Source organism: Lemur catta, chromosome 11 (assembly GCF_020740605.2).
Source record: "Lemur catta isolate mLemCat1 chromosome 11, mLemCat1.pri, whole genome shotgun sequence".
NCBI classification, from domain to species: domain Eukaryota; kingdom Metazoa; phylum Chordata; class Mammalia; order Primates; family Lemuridae; genus Lemur; species Lemur catta.
In genome coordinates this window covers 20994848-21021101 of record NC_059138.1, presented here as the reverse complement: position 1 = coordinate 21021101, position 26254 = coordinate 20994848, and the positions used below count along the sequence as shown (strand labels likewise).

Genomic DNA, 26254 nt, shown 5'->3' with positions numbered 1-26254 from the left:
ATACAATATGATGAGGGTTATGCTGGGAGAAGTGAGGCTGCTATGGCCTAAGGCAGGGGTCCCAGCCAAGCCTGGGGACAGGGGTCTGGGCCAGAAAAGGGCTCCCCAAGGGGTGAGCCAAGACCTGAAGGATGAGCAGGAGCTCTCCAGATGGAGGGTTGGGGTGGGGGGATGTCACTCAGGCAGAGTAACAGTGTTTTTTAAGTCCCCAAGGCAAGAGAGAGGCCCTGGAACCTTAGAAACATTATGTGCAGTGACAGAAGCCAGACGTGCAGGGCAACATGTATGATTCCACGTATGTGAAATGTTCAGGATCAGTAAATCCATAGAGACAGAAAGTAGATTAGTGGTTGCCAGGATTGGGAGGGGAGAATTGGCAATGACAACTAGTGAGTACGGGCTTCTTTCTGGGGTGATAAAAATCTGTGGAATTAGCAGTAATGATTGCACAGTCTTGTGAATATATTTAAACCCACAGAATTTTACACTTTAAAATGGTGAATTGCATGGTATGTGAATTATATCTCAATTTTTTAAAAAAGAGAGGCCCGAGGCCCACTGAGCAATGAAGCTCAGCTCCCTTGGATGAAAGGGAGAGTTGGGCCCAGCTGGATCATGCAGGGCCACCTTCAGGTGGACTTGACCATGAGGGCTGTGGAAACCAGTGGAAGGACATGGTCATTTTGCACCACAGGAAGACCACTGTGGCTGCAGCATGGAGGATGCATGGAGTAGACAGACCACTTAGGAGACTGCTGCCATGGTCCAGATGGTGGAGTGTGGTGACCAGAACCAGTGGCAGCAGGGAAGGGGAAAAGTAGGATTCAAGTCAGAGGCAGACGGAGTGCACAGTGTAGGGGAGTGCTGGGTGCGGGGAAGGGGTGAGAGGAGGGAGGAGGTGATCGGGGACCATTGGCTGGAATAGGGAAGGCTGGCGGAAGGGGGGAGGAGGGGCTGGGCTCCCTCTGCTTGGCCAGGTTGAGTTTGAGGTGCCTTTAAGAGACCCAAGGGGACTTGAGAAGGAGGCAGTCTGCACCAGGGACGGTGCCCAGGAGACAGCCTAGGTAGGCAGGCGGGTTTAGGAGGAAGCAGCAGTACGGTCACTCTGCCCTGGGAAAGTGTAGAGGGCCAGGCAGAGCACTGGGGACCTACTGGGAGCCCCAGTAGATGAGGGATGAAGAGAGAGGATGCAGTAACCAGGAGCCAACCAGATGAGAGGGGCACGTGGGAGCCCAGGGAGGGAATGTCATGAGAACACGGCAGGGTGAGCTAGGGAGACTGCCACTGGCCATCACGCAGGAGGATTCAGGGACAGGTCAGTCGCTGGAGACCTTGAAGACAGGTTTGGCACTGGGGTTGGACTGAAGGGAGCCCAGGGTAGATTGAGGAGGGCAAGTGGAGGAGGAAGAAGCAGCAACTGGATCGTGGAACAAGTCTATGGAAGGATGCATGATGGGGGGAGCTCTCAGGGAGGTGCGGCTGAGCGTGGGCAGGAAGCACAGCTTTTCAAATTCTGAGTGCCTGGAGAGGAGGAGGGACAAAAGTTGAGCTGAGGTGTCTCTAAGGAAGTGGGTGCAGCCAGAATTCAGAGCAGCAGGAGCTCTGGCCTCAGGTGGGAGCAGGGATGGGGGTCTTTCTTTGTAGCAGCAGGGTGGAGGCAGGGACAGGGCTGAGGCAGTTGGGGGGCAGGGGTTTGTAGACCTAGAAATGAGGAAAGGGAATTCTCATGTGGCTTCTATTTTCTCACTGAAGCAGGGGACAAGGTCAAATACTGAGACTGTAGGCAAAACTGGAGGGGCTGACCAAGCTTATGTCTGAATCTGCTCAGACAGCCAATTGTTAAATTTCCCAGAATTTTGTGCACAGCTATAATTAAAAAGACCAGTTTGGGCAACATAGTAAGACTCTGTCTCTATAAAAAAATTTAAAAAAAATTAGCTGAGCATTGTGGCACATTCCTATAGTCCCAGCTACCTGAGGCTGGAGGATCATTTACGCCAGAAGTTCCAGGCTGCAGTGAACTTTGATTGTGCCACTGCACTCCAGCCTAGGTGATTGAGCAAGACTCAGTCTCTTAAAAAGAAAAGGAAAAAAAAAAGACAGTAAGATCCGGAGGTTACATTTAAAAATAAATAAGTAAAAATTATAATAGATCTAAATAAGTATGCCCAGCTGATTTTTGACAAAGGTACATAAACAATTCAGTAGAGAATAGCGGACAATTGAAACTCATCAAAATTAATAACTTTTGCTCAGTGAAAGACTTTGTTGGGAGGATGAGAAGACAAGCTACAGACTGGAAGAAAATATATGCAAACTACATATCTGACAAAGGACTAGTATCTAGACTGTGTAAAGAACTCTCAAAATTCAACCATGAAAAACCAAACAATCCAATTAGAAAACAAGCAAAAGACAGGAACAGACTTTTCACTGGAAGAGGATGTGCAGATGGCAGACGCTCAGCATCCTTAGACATCAGGGAAATGAGATATCCCTGCTCACCTACCAGAATAACTAAAATAAAAAAGAATGACACCACCAAATGCTGTTGAGGATGTAGACAATTGGATCACTCTCCTACTGCTGTTGAGAATGCAAAATGGTACAGCCACTCTGGAAAAGAATACGGCTGGTTCTTACAAGGTTAAACGTGCTTAACCATATGACCCAGCAATTGCCCTCTCAGACATTTATCCCAGAGAATGAAAACTTAATGTTCACGCCAAGGCCTGTATGTGAATGTTCATAGCAGCTTTATCTGTAAGAGCCACACACTGGAAACCACCCAGATGCCCCTCAGCACACGAACAGTGAACCAACAATGGTGCATCCACACCACAGAGCATCAACAAGAGGTGAACTACTGATACGTGCTCCAACCTGGGAGACTCTCCAGGGCACTATGCTGAGTGAAAAAAGCCAGTCCCCAAAGATCACATACTGCATGATTGCATTCATTTGACAGTCTCAAAATGACACAATTACAGAAACGGAGAACAGATTAGGAGTTGCCAAGCATTAGGGGTGGAAAGAAGATGTGGCTTTGAAAGGGCCACAGGAGATCCCTGCAGTGATGGAAATGTTCTGTATCTTCATGGTACCAACGTCAATATCCTGGTTGCAATATTGTGTTGTGGTTATACATGATGTTACTATGGGGAGAAACTGGGTAGAGTACAAGGTATTTCTGTATCGTTTCTTACAACTCCATGTGAATCTACAATTATCTCAAAATTAAAAGTTTAATTTAAAAATACATTCAAGAGAGGTTTTACACTGTATGATCCCATTTATATAGCATACTTGAAATGAGAAAATTATAGCCTCCAATTTAAAATGAAGAAGCAAGAAGGTATCAGCTTAATTAACTCTCTAATAGTGGTCTCCCAGCTCTCAGTGGATGGCTTCCTGTTCCCTTGGTGGAGAATCGGTGGGAAGAGTCTTCCTTTGCTTCTCAAATGGCCCTGGGACACCCCACCCCTGGCTGGCCGTGGTGAAGCCACTGCTCATTAGTTGCCCCAGCAGCCTGAGAGTGCCGGCCACCATGCCATTTCAACCTCACACAGCCCCTGGAGCAGGGGACTGGTGTTGTGTCCAGGGTACAAATCAGCACCTTCGGGGTCAGAGAGGCTCCAGGGTGACATCACTGGCTGCGGTGGGCCTGGGACATAAAGACTCGTTCCACCCTCAGAGCCTGCGCCTACCACCTCGCAGCTGCCCGTCGCAGACTCTGGACTGGAGTCACAGCCAGTCGCCCTCTTCCTCTCACCTGCTCCGAGCTGGCACCCATGGTCCCTTTGGACAAACACCTGCACTGTCTGGTCACAAAGCTCGTGCCGAACCACTCTCTTGTTCTATAGGTAGAGGCAGGGCATGGAAAAATCCACAGATCCCACTTTGAAAAGACCTTCAATTTGGGGGCAAGGGAGGGGTGGAGGGAGGACGGAAGTAGAGAAAATGATTCAGAAACAGCTGAACTTTGAAAAACAGAAGAAAAATCTCTCAGGCACTGCAGAGAAGTGCATTTATAAATGAAGTTGTGCCAAGGGACTGAAAAATTGCTTATGAGCAGAGGACATGGGCTCACGGAGCAGTTGAACTGACAGGGCAGACAGAACTGCTGGGACGACAGTTTGTTCAGAGGCAGCAAAGGGAGCTCAGAGCACTCTCTTAATCACTGAATTCCAGGAGGCTGCTAAATTCTACAGCCACTGCATAGTGTGATGGATTCCAAATAGGACAGCTGCTGAGTACTATGGCTGCTAAATACCACTGAAACTAAGTACAGGGCCACTAAATACAGACATGACATGTTCTAAATACTACGGCCACTACTACTATAGCAACTGAGCCCTATACCTCAGATGTTAAATACTAGTATTGTTACTCCAATAGCTCAGGCCTAAGGAAAATCAATGTTTATTAAAACAATAACAGCCTTGGGTCCCTGGTGGCCACATTGTCAGTTGGGGTTGGAGGGAGGGGGAAGGAGAAAAGTATTAACTCACTTCCCCTCAAGGCCAGAAGCCCCCCTCTCCCCTGGGGCCTACGGCAGGCCCTGCAACGCCTCCTCTGAGCATGAGTCCTCTGTCTGGGCCTGGCAGCCAGCTCACAGTCCCCCAGGACCTCCCCTAATCTAGCTCGGGGAGGGGACATGAAATTTCTTTCCAGGTTGGTTGTTCCTTTGGCACACAAACCTAATAGTAATGAATGCCCAGAAAGGGCGCCCAGTCCAGCGTGGGTGGTAGATGTTGGGGGCGGAAGGGAGAAAGGCTTCCAGAAACAGGTGATTTCTGAGCTTCGAATCAGCTGGGAAGAGGAGGGAGAAAGTGGGAATTCTGGAGAGAAGGCACGGAAGGGAGAAACAGCACATGCATGGCAAGAACTACAAGAGTTCTACGTTCCCGAGGTCTGAAGTACCGCAATAGAAGAGCAGGAAAAGTTTGGTCAAGCAAGCATGGACCTAACTAGGAAGAGCTCTTAGTGCCTCAGGGCCCGGTTGAACCCTTACCCTGAAGTTACGTGGGTGTAAGCAAGGGAGAGGTGACAAGCACGTTAGGAGATGAGCCTGGCCAAGGTGGAGTTGGAGATGGTCAGTCTGGAAACCACGGCACCCACCTGCCCAGTCCCCTGACATCTATTTGGGACAACTCTGAGGGGCCACCCCAGCTCTAGAGCTCCCCAGGGGACCCTGATGGCTCTGTTGCAGCTGCACCACAGCCCAGGCTCTCCTGCTGCCTCATCCCACTTTCCTCGCTCCCTTGCAGAAGCTGGTCCCTCCCGTCCTCTCCAGTCATCTCCTGCACTTAAATCTCTGTCTCAGAACCTTTCGCAGGAGTCTGACCCTGAAAGGTGGAGCTCTGAACGTGGCAGTTAAGGTGGCCTCTGAGACACAATCGGAGCCTTCTGCAGCAGCAGGATTTGGGAGGGTGGGGTCTGAGGGGAGAGGTCTGGGCCTGTGAGGGAGTGGGCAGGATAAGGGGTCACAAGGTTTAAGTGAAAACCAAGTGGACATTCATTTAACCGATCTAATGTTAATCATTAGCTTGTCTCCAATTTTTATTGCCATAAATAAAAATAACTGCCATACATGTCTTGATACCTAAACTCTTTTATCCACAATTCTGATCACAGAGTTTGAGCAGCAAAATGATGCACTAAAGAATATGAACATTCCGTAAGCCACCAGAATTTTCCAAGGCCCCTTTTTACACTGCATTTACACAGCATTCTCCTTCAGCCAAATTTCCCTAAATTTACAAGAGGACTGATTTAGGTAAGGTCACTGATTCAGCTGGAGAGTTAATTATTCATTTGAATTGGTTTGTGCAAAAAGCCCCAGAGAGCCCACAAGAATAAACTGAAAAGCTATTAGAACTAACAGGCGAGTTTAATAAAGTGGCTGGATGCAAAATTCAATAGCTTCCTCGTCAACTAGCAATAACCAATTAGAAAATATAACGGGGGTGGGTGGATGCAGGGGCAGAGACAGCAACAACAACAACAAAAATACCTAGGATGCACTGTACCGGTAAGGTTTGGAAATAAAATCCTATATCTTAAATTTTTGTTAACTTTTTGAAAACCCACTAAATAATTAATTAGATGGAAAAGCATGCCATGTTCCCAAATGGGAAGACTGAATGCGCTGTACAGTTAACTTATAGATTGAACATGGTCCAATGAAAAGTCTAGGGAGATTTGTTGTTTGGTTGCTGTTAAGCACGCCACAGTTATTCTAAAGTGTACTCAGAAGAAATACACAAGCAAGAATAGCTGAGAAAAAAGTTGGAGAGGAATGATGAGGAATTTTCCCTTATCAGATATTAAATATACAATAAAGCTAAAATAATGAAAATAGTGTACCACGATGCAAGATTTGGCAGACACATCCGTGGGTCTTACCTCCAAGCAGAAGTTAGTGTGCAAGGGTTTAGTGTCCTACAAAGGCAGACTCACAATCCTGTGAGGAGAGGTGGCAGTATTTGATAAACTGTATAGAGAAAATTGGTTAAAATTTTGGGGAAAAAATTATACCTTGTTCACACTTACATGTTCAAGTTAATAAATTCCAGGTGGATAAAAGAGTTAAATGTTGTTATGGGTTGAATTGTATCCCCCCCAAAGAAGATATGTTGAAGACCTCACCCCCAGCACCTCAGAATGTGACCTTATTTGGAACTAGGTCTGTTGCAGATGTAATCAATTGAGCTAAGATGAGGTCAGACTACAGCAGGGTAGGCCCCTAATCCAACACAACTGGCGCCGGTATAAGAAGATGGCATGTGAAGACAGGGGCAGAGATTGGGGTTCTACACGGCTGCAAGCCTAGAAATGTGGGACTACCAGGAACTGGAAGAGGCAGGGAAGACTCCTGCCCCTCCAGGCTTCAGAGGGAGTTTGGCTCTGCTCACACCTTGATTTCAGACCTCTGACCTCGTGAACTGTGAGACAATACATTTCTGTTGTCCTAAGCCACCCAATTTGTGGCACTTTGTTACAACAACCCTGGGAAATTAATACAAATGTATGACTTTAGAAGCATTTTAAAAATTCAAAGAAAATATAGGTGGAAAATGTGTATATTGTACTTTCAAAAGCAGTAAGAACATTATAAGCATAAAAGCAAAGCAAAAACTCCAAAGGGAAAAATCAATACTTTCTACATATAAAAAAAAGATTTTTTAAATAGCTTCACCAAAATTAAAGGTAAACAGCAAACTGGGAAATATAATTGCCACAAAATGACACATGGCCACTATTCTTAATATGTAAGGAGAATCCTAAAACCCCAATAGGGGTTTCAGCATCATGGCCCCTCCCTGTGCTTCTTGCCCTCAGGACTTCGACTCTCTTGGGAGGAGCCTCTGCCTTTCTCTGGTTTCACCCCTTTTGTCCCTCACCCTCCTAGAGCAGCTCAGACCTGCTCACTGTTCCTCCCACCCCCGGCACCAATCCCATGTCAAGACCCAGCGGTTCTGTAGCCGGTCCCTGGGAGCCCACGCACTTCCTGCCCGGGCCCAGACAGGCAGCCCTCGGCCCACGGACATGTTTGCTTCCTGAAATGACTGCCCCAGCTCCCTGCAGGACCACCCCTGGAGACCACTCTCACTACATTCCCTACTGAGTGCCTGCTGTCTACCAAGGATGCCCTGGGGGCCAAGTGAGAGAAGGAAAGACACTCGGGCAGGGAGGTTGGGCCCAGAAATAGACTTTCCATGGCTCTGCTGAGGGGTCCTAAGGCGCTCTAGGGTTCCATAGGAAACTCGATCTGTCAGTTAGCCCAGTTCCCAGAGTGTGTGTTCCAGAATGTGTGAAAGTGCAAGAGGTGCCTAGGGCAGGCAGTGAGCGTCCTGGGACAAGGGACCCCTTTCCTTCCCACACAGAGATTGCCCTTCTGTCCCCTCCATCTGGGCCTCAGGGCGTGGCAATGGGGATGGGATAGCCATTTTACTTAATGAGGCCACTCTTAGCACATGCTTGACACATAGTAGGCACTTGGCAATTGTTAGCTACTATCATTAACTATTATTTGAGTTACAGTGCCCATCCTCTTGCAGAGAGTGAGAGAGCAGAGATAAATGGTTATTCTAAGAAACTGTCCTCTTCCCCGGACTCACTCCCACGGCTGGTCACCAGCCACACCCACATGCAGCTGGCCACTGGGCAGGCGAGCCGGGCTGGGCTCGTTCATGCTGGCAGCTGTCCCTGCAGACAGTGGCTGCTCAGGAAATCATATTTCCTGAGCAGCCACTTCAATCCTAATGTCCCTTTAATAGCCCTCGTCAAATTGCCACGGATCTCCCCAGAGATTTCCATGACTGTGGAAAATAAATAGCCATTATCTGACCTCCAGGGAAATGGAAATGTCTGCAGAATTCGGGGAAAGGCAGTTAGAAAGGGCTGAGCCAATCTACCCTCTCCACACTAGCAGCCCCAACAGGAGCCCTGGCTACTGCCAAGGAAATCGCAAAATAAATGTGTTCACTGCTCAAACTCTCTTTACAGCTATTTGTATGTTATGAGTACACTTGGGCTTCTGGTAGCACAGGAGAGAAAAACAGAAAAAACAAAACAACTACAAAAATATGCAATGACTCGTTTCTTTTGCCCTGGGCTGGGGGGAAAGGACCTGGTCAAGCAAAGGGCTTTAAGTTAATAACGTGGCACAAAAACTTGGCATCGCTGACAAGAATGTGAGAATGAAAGTCCCCTTTCCTTGCCACTTAATTTGAAAAAAGGAAACCATTTTTTACCCTAAAAATACTTGGTGTACCTGGCAAAAAGTGTTTTCAAATACAAGACAGTGCCTTCAATAGGCCCTGGAGACTCAGCTCGGGCTGGGTGGGGCCCGTCCTAGCTCAGGCAGCCAAGGGGTCTTAGCAGAGGGCCTGGACTTGCTTTCATCTGGGTGGGTGGTAGTCCCTGCACCTCAGCAACCTTCTGACTTGCCCAGGCTTCTTGTGACGATCACATGAGATAAGGGATATGAAAGGGCTTTGAAGAAGCCAAAGCCTAAATCAGGCAGCCCTGCCTGGCCTATCTTCCTGGGAAAGGGGCAATGCCCAAGCCCGGTACACATCACAGGGCCTCATGCTGACAACTCTACAAAACTGGTCCTTGGCTGGTCCTCCCCTTGCCAGGGGGAGACTGTGCAAAGCCCCACCCAAAGGCAGCTGCCCCTAGGTGTGGTTTGAAAGGGGTTCAAAACTCTTTCCTACTGACAGCATCTTTCTGTGTGGAGACCTATCTGACCTGAACTTCCCGTAACACTTGTCACTTAAAGAAGACTATAAGAGAAAGGGCCAGGTCTCCACAGGTCACTATGTTACCAAGCAGGGCCAGCTCCCTCTTAGTAACACCCATGCACACATCAGGAGCTGACCATGGAAGGCCAAGGCCTAATGTGGCGCTCTCAGGACTGGCAGATATCTAGGCATAAGGAACAGAATAGTTTTGAGGGGAGAGTAAGAAAAAGAGTCTAGAAAGTTGGACAGAACACTACTTGGGCAACTAAAAAAGGGAGTGGGGACACTCAAAGTAGTGGGCTGGCCACTCCTAGAACCTGGGTAAGCCAGAGACAAAAAGGGTTTATGGCAGTAGTGTGCTGGTAACTGCTTAACAACTGGTTCTCTGATATGAAAATGTATGTATATTGTATGTTTATTATAAATGTCATCGATAAAAAAGGATATGCAGCACATAATTTACAAATAATAATAAAATACACAATGCCATTTATAATTCTATGTAACCGATTTTTACAGAATACTTTTGTTGATTTTTGCAGACTCCTGTATTGGTAGGGAATCTATGGTTGCAATTCAAACATGATTTGATGCTATCAGACCACAAACAAATGTTCGAGTCAGGTAGTAACCTGACTCAGCAAAGTCACTCATGTCATTGAATGGATATGGGCTGTTGGTCAGTGGGAGGACACGTGAGATGGTTCAGTGCTAACTCATCCTTCTGACAGAAAAACGCCAGAATGTTTCCATCCCATTGACAGGGTCAGAATCAGGTGTACACTTGGTGAGCAGAGTTGGCACTGGACTATCCTGAGGGGTAGAACATGCACTTCCCAGGGGCACTTGCCAACCTCTTGCTGACTTGGTGCAGGAGGCCGCTTTTGGACTGCAAGTGGGCACTGCTGGCTTGGAAGGAGGCAAAGGGCTCTGCCCCCAAGAATTGTTCTTCATTTTATCTGTGGCGTTACCCATCTCTGAAATACCACAGGCCTGCTCTGCTGCCCAGAACCCTACTGCAGAGCTGGTGGTGTTCTGAGAGCTGGACAACTTCACATTCTATGACAACTAATGGCCCTTGTGCTACTGGAGGAGGGATGTCTGTTGGGGTGTTTTAGGAGCATTATTAAAAAGGTAGGCCTTAGTCCCATCATCTTATTGTAAATAGCACAGGAATAATGTCCTGGGCCTCTTCCTCCACTGTGGTGCCAAGTGCTACGATAGGGTCTTTCCCACCATGGACCAAAATACAAAGTATCTTTTCTGTGGTAGCATCCAAAGGGAAAACTTCAGAAGTACAGCATGTGAGTAACTTTCAGTTGAAAAGTGCATGCAGACAATGGAGTGTCAGACCCAGGGGAGAGGAAAAGGAGGAGGAACTGGGGAGACAGGTTGAGAGTGGGGAGGGGAGAGGACACTGGAGAATCCGTTTCTGGAAGCTGGGTTTCTTGCACATCCAGCCTTGGCCATCCAGCCCTTTGCACATGGGCGGGGAATCCCTCGGGAAGCAAGGAGACAGGAATGGGATTGGCTCTGGTCACAAGGCAGATTAAGCAACATCTGAGGGGAGTTGCTGGTGAACTGAGGCCCAGACAACAGCACAGGGAAGAAGAGGAAAAGAAAAGGAATGGAGGAGTGGAAGGAACTGACATTTTTTGAGCACTTGCTAAGAATGAGGCTGAGCAAGAAAAAGAAAGGGAAAATACACAAAATAAGGACAGATTGGGGCAAGATTGCTACAGCAGATGACTGCTATGACCTTCACCTTCATCATCCTCAGTAGCCAATCACTAAGGACAGCCCCGAGCCAGGCCGGAGCTGGGACTACAGGGAGCTAGTTCTTGCCACCAGGGGTCTCATACTTGGGCAGGCAAGACCTACAGAAATGACAAGCAAGCCACAGCAGTACATGCTTTGTCGAGTGAGAGGATGCTAACCAGGAAGTGTGCCAGGGACTTAGGGGCAGAGATCACAATGCCCTGGGATGGCTGAGGTCCCCAGGGAGAAGTTGGGCCTTGAGCCCAAACCTGAATGCTGGATGGCACTTGAGTGGAGAAATTGTCCAGGTTGGTGTGGACAGGGCACAGCAGAAAGCACTAACTAGGTGGTAGTCAAGGCACTGCAAACAGCGGTTTATTAGCATTTTCCTATCACTGTGTTCCAGGGCCCTTTCACACGTCACTTCAGGAAATGACTGTTGTCCTTCACAAGCCCAGCTAAGCATGGGAACAGATGGCCTTCAGAGAGTTCCACAGTATTAAATGAACTCCTACTCTGAGTAAATCAATGTTGGGTGTTGCAGGGTATGTGGAAAAATATGAAATATAGTCCCTGCCCTCAAGGACCTAAAGGATTTTTGTCCTATCAAATGTTCAGTGAAGAAGATTCTGGCAGTGAAGCCTGCCTGGGCAGTGTGAACAAGTCTAAGGAAAATTGGATTTGCTGTTAATCAAGATGCTCCATTTGGGGGTGGTCCAAAAGGTTTTTCGGTGACTCTGCAGTTTTTTTCTCAGAATTAGTTCCCAGGCTGTTTCCTCCATGGTCTTTCAGGTGTATCCCTTCACGTAGAAGCTTGTGTGTAGACAGTCACCAGCTCAGAATGAGAAGCCAAAGTCATTGCAAATTATACTGGTAACTCATCCCATGTCTGGGCCACTGAATAACACCCCAACCAATGAGTGGTCTCAGACTCTGCAAGTAATCCTGGAAAGGAAGAGGTACCAGGACAACAACAAAAGAACCAAAGCAAGGCAATGCATGTGGATAACTTCTAGATTAGTCAACCTTGGGCAAAGGGAAATTTGGAAATCTTTACTCGGCCTGAGAGAGACCTCATCCTGGCCCTTAAAGCCCCAGTTAGAGCTGAGGTAAAGGCAGGAATTGAGCACTGTCTGAGACAAAATGAAAACAAACTTATCTCAGGCATCCTCACAATTGACAACGTGGCTATTTCCATGAAGAAACAGTCTGGAAAAGTGTAGGAATTTTCAAAGTTGCATGGGCAGAGCTGCTTCTCATATGACAGAATTGGCAGCTGCCTGTCAGTCACTTCACAAACAGTGAGTCACAAGGACACCAGGCAGGGAACTGGCTACTTGGGTCAGCTGGAAAGCTAGGACTGCAGACTCTGGGGGGTGAGCATGCATTGTGACACATTTGACCCCCTGCCTCCTTAGAGAACTGAAGGCCAATTGTATGATGAAAAGGGGATCTCTGGAGCCTTGAGGTTCTGGGCTCTGAATTTCCAGCTGGAAAACCTCTTTTCAAGATAAAAGCATGCCAAAGGACATTTGGAAGTATTTCGAAGAATGGATCACATGCTAACCTTATAATAGAGGAAACCATGGATATCATTTCTGTGACAGCTGAAGCACAATCCTTGCCACTCTAGAAGGAACTGCACAGCTGGAGCAGAGTCATCAAAACTACAAACTAAACAACATAAATAAATACGTAAAAAGGCAAAGAAACAGCTGCGCACCATCTTACGATTCTTTATTTAAAGGTCTTATCACTGAGTCAGGCTACTAAGTAAGTGGGAAAATGCTACCAAAACTTGACAGTTTTGACTGGTGGCCTTCAGTCTTAGATGTTAACAAAAATGTTTGTTGTTGTTGTTAACCAAGCAGTCTGCCTTGGTTAACCTCAAACTTCATATTAATTCCGAAAACTCCATTTCCTGACACACCAGGCTCTGAGGTGAAGTATTCACACTCTCGGGGGATGGAGCCGACCAAACAAGCCCTGGTGAGGTGTCCCAGAGGAAGACAGCACAGGTGGAATGTGGCTGCTGAGAGAGCACATGATTTGTCCTCACACTGCTCTCTTAGAAGAACTGTGCAATAACTTTCCAAGCAATTGAATGAGGTTTTAACATACTAGGTTACTAAAGCTGTTACAAGAAATATCTGGATCTAAGACAATCTGGCAGCAGTATCTAAACGAATACTAATTTCCATCTATCCTAAATGTTAAGATACATTATATATTTCTCAATGTTAAAGATATTTATATTCTAAAAAACAAAAGTATCTGGTAAGCAGACACAGAGTTGGCCAAAGGAAAACAGATCACCCTTAGTAAAGTCCCTGACTTCCTCTACACTGTCCAGACCATGCTAGGACAGATGCGTTGCCAGGTGATTGCAAGAACCTGTGAAAATCCCCAAGTCACACTGTCTGAAGGTGACCCTGAAGATAAAGCGCTTGTCCTTTTGATCTCTCCAAAAGGTTTAAATATTATCATGGTCTCTTCTTCATACACCTCTAAACCAAATAAGGGCATTTGGGAGCATTTGCTGGTTTCCCAAGATACTGCAATGAAATAGTCATATCCCTAGCTCGGCAGTGGTTCTGTGAAAGCATCATTTATAGTAGCTGTCCCAAAACTTTTTGGCACCAGGGACCGGCTGCATGCAAGACAATTTTTTCCACAGATTGAGGGGATGGGGAGGTGGAGCTCAGGCAGTGATGTGAGCAATGGGGAGTGGCTGTAAATACAGATGAAGCTTTGCTCACCTCCTGCTGTGTGCCTAGTTTCATGGAAGACAATTTTTCCACAGACAGGGTAGGGGGTGGTACAGAGCTCCGGTGGTCCTGTACCAGTACTGTACTGGTCTGTGGCCCTGGGGATGGGGACAGCAGATTTATAGCACTAGACTAGACTGGGGAATCAAGAACTCTGGGCTAGTTCCCAACTTTTTCTCTTGTCTACTGAGTACTGTCTCTTTCTTTCCTCCTTTACTTTTTTCATTCAACAAATATGTATTCAATACCTGTGTGCCAGGGTCAGTAGTAGGTGCTGTGTCTACAGGAGGGAACAAGAGAGATAAAGTCCCTTTCACAGAGCATACATTCTAACTGAGGAGATGAAGGACTTCAGGTAGAGAGCAGTACTAGAAAGAAAACAGAGAAGGTAAAAGAATTCAGTGAGGGGGCAGGACAGAGAAGAGGGGAAGTCTGGGAAGAGCTCCAGGAGGTGACAGCTCAGGGGAGATCTGAGTGATAAGCAAAAGATGTGAGGGAAAAGCTCTCCAGGCAGAGGGAATAGATACAAAGGCTCTGAGGGGCAAAGAGTGAAGAGACAAAGTGGCCAAAAGTGGATGAAGAGGAAAGGGTGGATGAAGTCAGGGCTACAAAGGTGACAGGGGCTGCAGAACCTAGGGCACTGCATGTCCAGGGAAGATGCTACAATTTCAATCAAAGTGAGAAGAGAAACTACTGGAGGGTTTTAGGTAGGGGCTAAACCATCTAAGGGCGGCCCTAATGAGGATCAAGCGCGTGAAGGCTACTACACAGAGAATGTCGGCCAGATATTCTCCAGGAAGGGGCCTCAGGGACCAGGGTGAGACATGAGGCACATCTCCAGGTCACTCTGGGGCCAAACATTCATGAGCTAACCAATCCTTACCACCAAGCCCAACCCTCTGGTATTGGAGTCTCCCGGACAGTATCATGGACTTAGCAGATCTACACTTGGACTGTTTCAGAGACAAACGCATATCCCTCTGACAATGACATTAAAAAGTTTTTCGTTATACTGGAGCCAAAATCTGATTCCTGGTGGCTTTTATGCATCTGCCTCCATATGCCCTTCTGGGCTCTACCATCAGCTATTATATCCCAAGAATTCCCTTCTCAGGCAGGTCAGTATCAGATTCCTTCAGTTACTCATCTGACTTTTCTAACTTTTCATTATGGAAAATTCCAAATGTTCACAAAAGCAGAGAGAATAGCATAACAAATCTTCACTAACCCATGACCAGCTTTGACAACAATCAACTCATGACCAGTTTTGCTTCCATCTGACAGTTTGATTTCCTTCACCAACACAGTCACTCCATTTGTCTTACAGGTTGGCTGGCCAGCTCAAGGTACTAGCAGCTCACTTACCTGAGATATCACGTCTCCTAATACAGCTTGGCAGTCCTATTACATACGAGGTGGCCAGGCTGGTGCTTCACAGTGTGAATTCAATCAACTCAAACTCTCCCATCAGAAGTTGTGCACGTGGGTTTTTAGACCCAAGCATGGGGCTTTATGTTTGTCTCAGTGATTCATCTTATCAGACTCAGCCCTTTCCTTCATGCCATCAGGATGCTAATGGACCATGACTCTCTGATATTTACCACCCCTCTCAGCTTTTGTGACACCTCTAAAATTTAGAAAAGGGAAAGAATTTGAATATAGATGGGAATGAATTAGAAAAAGAGTTCAGAGCTGGGATGGATCAAAGAAAACATTTAGTTAAACTCCTTATTCTATAGATGAGAAAACCAAGACTCAAAGAAACAGCATGTGGCCTAAGGCCACCCACTGGGTGATGGCAGGTTAGGCTATAGCTGGGCCTCATGCTTACTGTTTGTCCCGCCACACCCACTAGCTCTCTGACAGAAACGCAGGTCATCACTCACCAGGCTAGTCTCTTTTGGCCACTGCAAACTGATTTCTGGTCAACTATCAATAATCACCCCCTCATTCTGCAAACACATATCAGGTGCCAGCACCACTCTCTGCCAGGCCTCACCATCCTCCATTAATCTCCAAGTGCCTCCCACCCACACAGATTAGGTTAGAAAGCATTTCTCTCTGCTCAGTCAACTCCTGCAGTGTGTAGGACTATGTAACCAAATTAGTTAGGAATGTCAAGAACCTTCATAAATAATAAAGGATTCACATACATTAGAAATGAGAGAGTCTGTTATTAAAAAGCCACACAGTATTTCATTTAGAGAAGATGCTTAACAAAACATACATCTTAAAAGTTCAGCACTCTAAAATGCTTTTTACATTTGTTTCCATTTGAGAAACAAAGAAAAATGGGTCACAATTATAGACACAACTTCACATAATAATCTGGATAATATGAAAACATCGTGATGTTTTTTGGGTATTTCTCTTTGTAGGTAACCAACCACACACTGGAGGAGAGACAGTTCAGATGTGCACAGCCCAGGGAGCCTCCCAAGAGAGTAATTGTGCCCTCAAGGGTTTTCTTCCCTTCAGGGAAAGACATGGGGGGGGGTAGGGAGGAACCTGGGAGCTTCACCAAAAAGTACACGACCCAGCTTCTTATCCAGTCTGCTGGCATTATCAACTATCAAACCATTTGCTCCTCTTTGCAAGAGGTGTCCCTTTAGAAGGTCCCAACAATTTCTGCTTATATTGTTCAACCAGCTGGTTGAAGCGTGTTTCTGTCTTATTTCCCTTAGCTTTTTTCTTAGGTACCTACAAATGGAAGGAAAAGAAACATAAGATAATCAATTTCAAACACTAAATATCACTTTACCCTTAAGCCACTCCCAAGACAGAAAATAAGTAGGTATAGAGATCATGCCCACCAGGAAGAGGTGGGCTTTCAAAAAGAGACCCTTATAGAGAAGAGCTCAAAAAGAATCATCCATGGGTAAGTAATTGGACCAACAATGCATGGGAGCAGGGCCTGCCTAACATGCTGTGTGGGTGATTAGGAGGCCTCCCCCACTCAAGATCCCAAATGCTCACTTTAATCTCAGACTAATGCAGAGGAGCTAGCCAGGGTTTGGACATTCTCGCTTGCCCATCCCCTCCCCAAGAATACTGCTGATGGGATTTCAGATATCTCTGTAATATAGTACAGTATAGGTCAGGAACTTCCCACAGACAGATTTCTTGAGTGAGATGGGAAGCTAATGCTTCAATTACCCTTAAAACAAAGGGACTAGGGAAGGGGAGAAGAAACGTTGACTTCAAATGCTCAAGAATGTAGGACCACCATTTTCTACTAAAAGGAGTTAGGGCTCCTTGGAAAACTGACTAATGCCAGAACTGGGGGAGAAGTATATATGAGATAGGCCTGGGACATCCTATTGTACTAGAAAGCAAGGACACTACCAAAGACAAATAAGGTCATGTCAGAAGGATTCAGGAGCCAACCTGAATAGGCTTCTGCTGGCCTAAGACAGGGTAAGAATAATGACTGCATTTGAAGCACATCAAGTATATAAGAAACTTCATGATTTCATAATACTAAAAAAATTTTTATCAGTCACCATCATAGGGCAATAGCTCATTATTCTGGAAACTGATACAGAGGCAAAAAAAAAAAAAATCAAGTATTTATCTGTCTTTCCTATACAAATGATATTTTGTGGTTGACAAGGGAAGATTTTTCTTTCTAAAAAGTACAAAAGGATAGAATTAGAAAATCACCATTCTGTAACCCATAATGAAATAATGGATCTAGATAACACTCATCAATGGTTGCTGAAGCCATTAGGTGAAAGGCTGATAGGGAACTTTATCAATGGAGGGATAAGGCAGACAACCCCAAGTCTACTGATCAATCTTACCATCACTAAAACGGGCAACCAGGTAGTATGTGCCTCATGTGATGCAAGGAGACACACCGTACCACTTATGAAATACTCTTGTCAAGAAAACTGAACTTGACCGAGACTCTAGATCTAACTACTGGTTGACAGGCAATATGGGATGTCATAGGAACAAGTTAAATGATATCACAAGGAAGCAAGCAGCTAAATTCAAAATGTAATACATTCTAAAAGGCAAATGACACGGTTTCTCCAATAAATTAACAGCACGGGAAAAAGGAGGGTGATAAGGGAGTGTGGAAATTATAGAAAAAAGATTTAAGAAATATAAAGTGTGGATGTTGGGTACCGATTCATACTAACTATAAAAAAATTTTTTTGAGGCAATTGGGGAAATTTTAATAAGGGCGATAGAGTAGATGATATTAAGGGCTTCTTACTAATTTCATTAGATATGATAATGGCATAATGTGTGTGTGTGCGTGTGTGTGTGTGTGTGTGTGTGTGTGTGTGTGTGTGTGTAAGGCCTAATCAGTCAGAGAGGCATTCTGAAGTTTTTCTGAGCAATATACCTCATTTTCACCTCAGGTGCATTTTTATATGTGGAGTGGGGTTCACTTTAATATACTCTGGCAGGGGAAAGCATGTATGGGCGTAGGTAAAACATGGTAACTATTGAAAGAGAGTAGCAGATATATGTGGGGCTCATTTTCCTTTTTTCTCTACTTTTATAACTGTGGACCTCAACATCCTCTAAAAAGCTGCAGTCCTGCATGGAGTTGTAATCCAGAAGCCCTTTCTTTTTGCTCAACTAGCCAATGTACAAAAGTGGCCACCACCTGGCAGACCCTCGCAATACCAAAGCCATGTACCTGCAGAACTCACCTGCCTGGAAGATAACTGCTGTTTCTCCTGCTTCCACTGGTTTATCTGAAGCTTTGGCTTTTTGGGAGGAAGGGACTTCACTTTGCCTTTGTCCCGCAACCTGAAATAAGATGGCCAAGTATCACCCAGAGTTCTTCCCCTAATTGGCACCCCACCCCTAGGTTCTCTAAGCCCAAGAGACAAAATTCCTTTCCGTACACTAGCTCTAAGCTCGTAAGTTAAATCATTCTAAAAAGGTATACTGCAAAAGACTATCATAAGGCTCAACATTCGTGTACTTACTTTTCTTTGTGGGCTTTTTAATTTTTATTTTGTTTTTGCTTAAAACCTCATGGACATCTCAAAAACCTTCATTTATTTAACACATATTTTGTAAAGACCTACTTTTGTACACAGCAGCTATCTGTTGCTCCAAACAGAAACTACAGGTGAATCTCAAACACGTGGCCTCACAGCTGACAGAGATGGCCACTCGGACAGGAGGGAGATCTTCAAAAGAGGGAAAAATATGGCACAACAGCCTGCCCTGGGAGGCTCCTCTGTGGCTCCCTTTGCCATTTGATTCAAGAGTGACATCTCTGTTGATGTAGAGACTTGTGTGTTAACCCTCTATGTGGGACCAGCACGGCACTTAGCATCCCTTTCCCCCAAACAAATGCCACAAAGAGGAAAAGAGCTAAGTAAAAGCAAACCCACTTAGAAGCCACCCACCATTCTATGCTGCCCTCCTGCATCTCACCTGATCTTGGGGCCCCGGTGTGAAGGGAGCACCAGGACCTTTCTTCTCTTCTTTCCATCAGGCAGTTCCACCTGCTCCACTTCGGCCCTGGTCTGGAACCCTGTCCATGAGGTAGAGCCCACCTTTCCCTTCTGCTCTGGAGGAGCCTTGCCTTGCTCCTTTGTGTGGTTCTGAGCTGCCTTCTTTTGCTGGTCTTTCCTAGACTCTGGTTGCCCCTTCTGGGGCTCACTGGTCACAGGCTTGGATCTCATTTTTTGCTGCAAAAAACAAGAAAATGCCATCTGGTTTCTGGATGAGGTCTGTTTGCTGCAAATACTCAGTAAAAGAGGAGCATTATTTGAGCCAGATGAAAGAAGGAGAATTCTTCCCCCCCACTGTTGGAGACTACAGAAAAGTGAATACAAGCAGTTCACAAGCCTTGTCACAGTAACAGATGGTTTCTGGCTAGGGCACACACAACCACCACCCTCTTCCCATAACATAGAAATAGGAAGAGTACATGGGCAAGACTCAAAAGCCAGTATTGTGAAACAATTACAAAAGGTGTAATATACGTGCAAGGGGAATAACAGGAGAAGAAAGAATGCAACAGAAGAAATAGTTGAAGTAATAAGGACTGAAAATTTTTTAAAATTAATGACAGACATTAAACCACAGAGCTAGGCATCCAGAGAGAACATCAAACAAGATAAACACCAAACAATCGATACCATGTAGCCATATTATAGTCACATTGCAGAAAATCAAAGATAAAATCTTGAAAGAAGCCAGAGGGAGGGAAAATACTTACCTATAGAAGAACAAGGATAAGATAACATTGGATTTCTCTTCAGAAATCATATGAGAGTAGAGAGAGATATATAAAATTTTGAAAGGAAAAAATCACCCGTGAAATTATCTTTCAAAAGTGAAGGAGAAATAAAGACTTTCTCAGACAAACAAAAATTGAGAGAATTTGACATCAGAACACCTGTCTTCCAATAAATGCTAAATGAGCTTCTTCAGAGAGAAGAAAAATGACCTAGGCCAGAAACTCAGATCTACATAAATAAAAGAAGAGCATTAGAGAAGGAATATATGAAGTGAAGAAGACAAGAAAAAGGAAAAGATAGCGTGGGAATAAAGGCCTAAAGGATGTTATAGATTATTTGCCCTGAAGTGGAAGAAAAAGATTCAAGTGAAATTAATGTAATGTAAAGTGTTTGTTATTCTGCCCTTTTATCTTAAAAATCCAGATGGTACACTGATACAACCAGAGTTTCCTACATGTCTATCATGTGCCTGTCCATTTGTAAGTAGTAAGACATACAGGGAAAAAATAAAGTGTCTACCTTTCAGGACTCAGCCTAGTGGAGAAGAGATGCATATACAAATAAAGCAAAGTAAAAAACTAAATACTTTAGGGAAGTTCATGAAAGTCCAAGGCTCATCATCTAAGAGGTGAGATAATGCTATTTTAAAAGGATCATTTGATCTGAATATGGAAAGTGAATAGAACTATCTTTTTCAGTCAGAGGAAAGGGGTATTTTTACACAGAAAGAACAGTATGTACATAAGTATAAGCAACAAATAAAACAATTTGGATATTAAAAAAAAAAGCTGGTAGCTTTAAAACCACCTCTGAAACAATGGTTAAAGGTAACAAACAATTCTACTATCTAGGATAACAAAATTGCCTTGAACAATAACCAGATCCCAGGTTTTCCAACCCAGGACCATTATATTAGCCACTGAAATTCTGAAATTGCTCATCTGTTGGTCATGCTCTTGGTATACACCACAAAGACTACAAATGTTTGCTATATACGCAAGTTAAGGTATAATATCGATGAGAGCTCTAAGAGTTACAGAGTCAAGAATAATTTGGCCCTTTATGTCCTGGGGGAAATCGGGTCAGAGAATGAGTATTGACTGTGTACTGACCATGCAGTATGCTAGACAACTGACATGTATTCTCATTTCACACGCATCAGTCATGTGAAGCACATGGTATTAACACATTTTACAAACTAAAGTGCAGAGAGATGATAACTTGCCAAGGAACATGTAGCAAGAAAGGGGCAGAGCCAGAGTTTGAACATGAGTATGTTCAAAGTCCCTGCTCTTCCCTCTATACCACACTAATTTAAATACAGTACTAAAACTATCAGGCATCACACTGCTAGAGCCATCTAAGAAGAAAAAAGAATTATGTAGCTAAAATCTACAAGCAATGTAAAACCTTAACCTCGCCATTATTTCTGCCATGTGCCATCACCAAACACTGTACAAGAACCGCTGACTGGTAATAACATCAGTATGCTTCTCCTCTCGCCTTCCTTTCCCTCCTCCTGCGGCGCTATCACAGATGGGCCAGCAGAAGAGAAGACCTGGAGAGGTTAAGGAACTTGGAGTAAAGGGTAACAAAAAACCTAATTAAGTAGAGAACTATTCTAAGACAGCAGAAGCACCAACTGAACAAAACAGAAGATTTTAGTGATTTCCTTCAAAAAAAAAAGGACCATTTAAGTTCTGTACCAGGTTGCGCTGGATCCTTAGTTCCTTTATTTTAAGTTTCCTCCGATCTTCCAAAGAGAATTCCACTATTGGTCTCTGTGTCAACAGAAGACAAAATGCCATTCATTAGACTACTTAATCTACGAGTGCAATGATGCAATGAGCTGGGTTGTCCTCCCCCAGCCCTTTTTTTCCCCAAATCAGAGGTTGCTGCTCATTTCCTCTATTTAAAGGTAAGGGGCCAGTTCTGCAAACAGACTATACATTTAGAGTTCCTTCTAATCATCTTAGCACCTAGAACCACCACTCATTCCTTCCCCCATTAGCCCCCACTTCCACTTGCTACTCTTTCCTACTATTCAAATATCAGAAGACACTGGACATGAAGGGGAAGATTGGTTTTGTCCAAGTGGCCCTCAGGGAACAGGTCTCCCCAGAGGATGAGGCTTACCTTCTGAGACCCAAAGATTTCTGGGTTGTTGTTGATGTGGCGGAGAGCTCGCAGAGCATGCTCGTGCTCCTGGAACTCTGCGAAGGCATAGCCTAGGGACTGACCTTTCATGTTTCCATGAACTCCTTTAAGGTCTCGCATCACCCTACACTAAGAGTAAAACAAGAAAAAGAATCAATAATTACACAATGAGAAGTCTTGCCAGACATGAACTGCTTTAATAGATTCAATAAGAAATCAGGTTACTAAAACAGAATCATTTATACCACTGTCATAAAAACTGTACTGATAACATGAATGTCCATCTTATTAGAATATATCTACTAAGTGCACAAAACGATTAAGTTTATATTTTCTTGCTTTTTAAGAGTTTACAGACATCAACAGAGAACTACAAATCAGTACACAAATGAAATAAAACTTCCTAAGGAAAATTTATAATAGCTAACTATTCATAAAACATACAAGTTGAGAGGTACATGGTACTCTAACTTGTATAAGTTAGGATGGAGTACTAAAAAAAGCCCTCTGGAAGAAATTATTGAAGAAGGGAAGTAAGGAAGGCCTGATGGCTTTAAATAAGAAAGACACTTCCAGCATGAGGAAAAGCCTCCCCAACATACAGCCTCAGAAATACAGGAAGAAGTTTCAGCTGTCTTTGCTTAGAGCTCAGATCCCCTCTGGTGTGATTTTCCCCTAAATCCTTAAGCCAGATATAGCAGGCATCCTGGGGTGTTGAGGTATGGTAGGATATTTTGAGAAAACTGACCATTTACAAGCGATTACTACAGGAAGTTGTCATTCCCATGTAACGGAGAAGTCTAAGTATTGGGGACACTTGGATGCCACATTTGGTTTATGTCCAGTGTCTACTTATGCCTAGAACTGTCATGCACTGTAGGGGAATCAAGAGAATCACACAACGAGGTTCCTGTCCTCAAGACCCTTATTATCTTACTGAGACACTATACTTAAACATATGAAAGAATTAAAAGAAAAATTCAATATAAAGCAAATATTATAGAATACACATAAATTTCTCTAGATTATGATAGGTTTTAAATATTAATATGTAGACATTTACTAAATATTATGGATGCTGATATGAGAAATTACACAACTGACCCCTATGCCAATAATACTTTGAGCAGTTTTACTAAGAGTGATGTTAGATATGTGCTGATATAGTCACATTCTCTCATGTAATTTCCCAAATACCAATACATACATTTCAGAGATTAGGAGAACAGTTTCTGGTGATAAACAGACCAAAGCAGATCCAAAATATTGGCAATGGTACCTTTAAAATAAATACTGGTTGAGAGATTACAATGTGCCAGGTTCTATGCCAAGGATTGAGGATAACAAGATAATACTTACCTTAAATGAGCAATCTGGTTGGGAGAAATGACTGACAGATAATTTCAGGCCAGTGTAATAGAAAGCCTTACAACAGAGATATGCAAAGGGGGCTGTGGGGGTAGAAGAGGGGTTTCCGTATTCACACAGTCTAAACAAGTTTCTGTGTGATCCCAGTGTTTTTCTAATTCAACTGTTGAAGACCTACATGGCTCCCTGCTCACCATGGAGTGTGGGGGACTCTGACCAAAGGGTAAGAGCCTAACTGGTAGTAAAATGCTCTTCTAGAGCAAAGCACACAGATCATCTTCTCTGCAAGAAAATTCACATGACAGCACCTAGTATAATGCTAAGCACATGTCAGGCATTTTAAAAATGCTTGCTAAATTAATACATGAGGACAGAGACTTCCTCACATTCTGCTGCAATTTGGTCAGATATGAAAGACAGTTCTTAGAAGAAGAAAAAAAAATAAAACCAAGAAACTGCTGAATTCAGCCTTGCATGCTGACGTGCCCAAAAGAAAATCTGTTGAGACAGGACAACACCTCAACAGCCTAAGATAAATGCTTGATCTGACCAGGATGAGAAGGAAAGTTCCAAATGGGCAGGGCCAACTCTCACCTCCTTAATGCGCACCCCCTTCTCCCCTCTCGTAGCATCCAGCAGCAGCTTTCTGAGCTGTTTGTCATCCAGCGCCTTTGGGAGATTGTGCAGGCAGAGTCTGCACCGGGAGACAAAGATATTCTGGTCCTTGAGTTTCTGATGTTTCAGCAGTTCAAACTGAAAGAACAACAAATTGTTAACAGTACAACTCACCCTTTAAAGAGGAAGACTTGTAATTCTCCAAAAGGAAAGAACCACAACCCCCATCCCATAAGCACACATATAGAAAAAGAAAGGAAATGACCTATCCTGCAGCCTTACAATGTCCAGCACAGGGAGAGAAAGGTTCCAGGGGGCAATACAGTGGGAAGTGAGTAATAAGATCCTGGGCTCTGGAGTCAGATCGGAAAGAGAAAACCAGCCCCAACTGGAACAGTTCCATGAAAATTTAAAGCCTCAATTTTTCACATACAAAATGGAACTGCAGATCAAGAACTCTCACCACTGATGTGAGGCCAAAATCAGATCACAAACAAATTATTCCTAGCTCAAAATGCAGCCCAGAGCAAATAATAATTCTGTGGCTAACATCTATGCCCCATCCTCAACAACCCACCAACTCAAACTAATTATCTAGTCCTTCCAATAGGAAATGGAATTTATTCAAAGAATACTTGATAGAATGTCATCTCATCTCAACTCTGCCACCTTGAGGCAAAGGAATGTCCATGACCACAGAAAGATACTCTGCTTAGAGCAACACCCTCAACCACGCTGGCACAAAACACTAGTTTCCAGGTGACCTGTGTCTAAAATGAAATGAAGGATAACACTTTTCTCCTAATTTGTTCTTTAAAACTAAGTTAGCAGATCGAAGGTGAGGGTGTAAAGGAAAAAAAAAAGAAAAGGAAAAAATTAGAAAAAGAAAAAACTAAGTTAATAGAAAAATGTTGAAAAGTTTTCTTTTACAAGTCTTCTCAGTCCTGCTGCTTCTTGTTTAATAAAGGCACCAACAAATCACAAAATAAACAAATACTCTGGAAATGAATATTAAAGGGACATCTGAAGAGGCTATCATGTCTAAGTTCACCAGACTATTTTTCTCCCAGGAAAAGCTGTACCTGCTGTGAATTTATAATGTATACATATAATCTAGTGAGCTTTTTGCTAACAAAATTAGTTATAAAATTAAATATGTCATTATTGCATTATAGTGAGAAAAGGGTATACAATGCTCCCCAAATACCATGATTTCCAGATGCCTGCTTCCAAAAAAGAACACTAGTTTAGAACCTGTACACACTGAAAAAAGACACACTGCCTTTTGCTGTCATTATATTGTCACCTCTGTTCATCATCTTCTGCATGTTAAGGTTCCATAGCTAATTCTGTTAATGGTTATGCATCTTTACCATTCTAGGCTGGCTTAGCTTTTTGAAAGTAAGTTACATGGCAAAAGTAAAAATTACTGAGAACTAACATACCAAACAGCAAAGGAACTTAATGGTATCGGCTAACAGTGGAAACTCCCATAAGATGGAATTTTTCTAAAATGATTGTATAATCTGGAGATACCAAGCCCTTCCAACCGACATCTTAGCTACCCCTTCCAAGAGCTGCATCTCCTTCATTCACTATTAACTCCAGCCCATACTAATCTTTCTTTCTTATGTTATTCTGCATTTATACTGATACCTAATTATATGCAGCCCTAACCTCTAAGTGTCTGCTGCATGATCTAGCAGCATGCTGTTCAGCAAACATTCAGTGCTGAGTGTTAGGGAAACAGAACAAGATACAGTTCTTAGGCTGATATAATACTATGTATAATGGTGGGCTATTTGCTGTTTCACTTACGTGCTTCTTTTCTCTCTAACAAGACTGTAAGTATGATCTGTGACCCACACTTGCTCTTTGGTGAGCACATCTAGCATTCACTAATTATTTCTGATTGATTTATAAGTCATGCAGAACCTGAAGGTTGGTGCCTCATCTACTCACCCGTTCTCTTTTGGCCATATCAGCAGCACTGACACCCTCTGCAGCCTTCGTCCCAGCACGAATCACTGCAGAAAGAGGGAAAAAGGCCAAGATATCACCAAGGGAATTTTCACTGAGCAACAAGAGGAATGTGATTTGAATGATGCAAACTCTT

General features: G+C 44.1%; 1 protein-coding gene across 2 annotated transcripts in view; it reads right to left on the bottom strand.

The window, feature by feature from the left end:
• Window positions 1-15311: 15311 nt before the first annotated feature.
• Window positions 15312-26254, bottom strand: part of RBM28 (RNA binding motif protein 28) — a 29721-nt gene continuing 18778 nt past the window's right edge. For both annotated transcript variants that reach the window (XM_045564203.1, XM_045564204.1), the window contains exons 13-19: window positions 26101-26165; window positions 24118-24276; window positions 22135-22284; window positions 21705-21779; window positions 19187-19443; window positions 18448-18547; window positions 15312-16477 (exon numbers count right to left, since the gene is read on the bottom strand). In XM_045564203.1, the coding sequence (XP_045420159.1) occupies window positions 16343-16477; window positions 18448-18547; window positions 19187-19443; window positions 21705-21779; window positions 22135-22284; window positions 24118-24276; window positions 26101-26165 (941 nt within the window). In that variant the 3' untranslated portion in view covers window positions 15312-16342. The remainder of the gene's footprint in view (window positions 16478-18447; window positions 18548-19186; window positions 19444-21704; window positions 21780-22134; window positions 22285-24117; window positions 24277-26100; window positions 26166-26254) is intronic.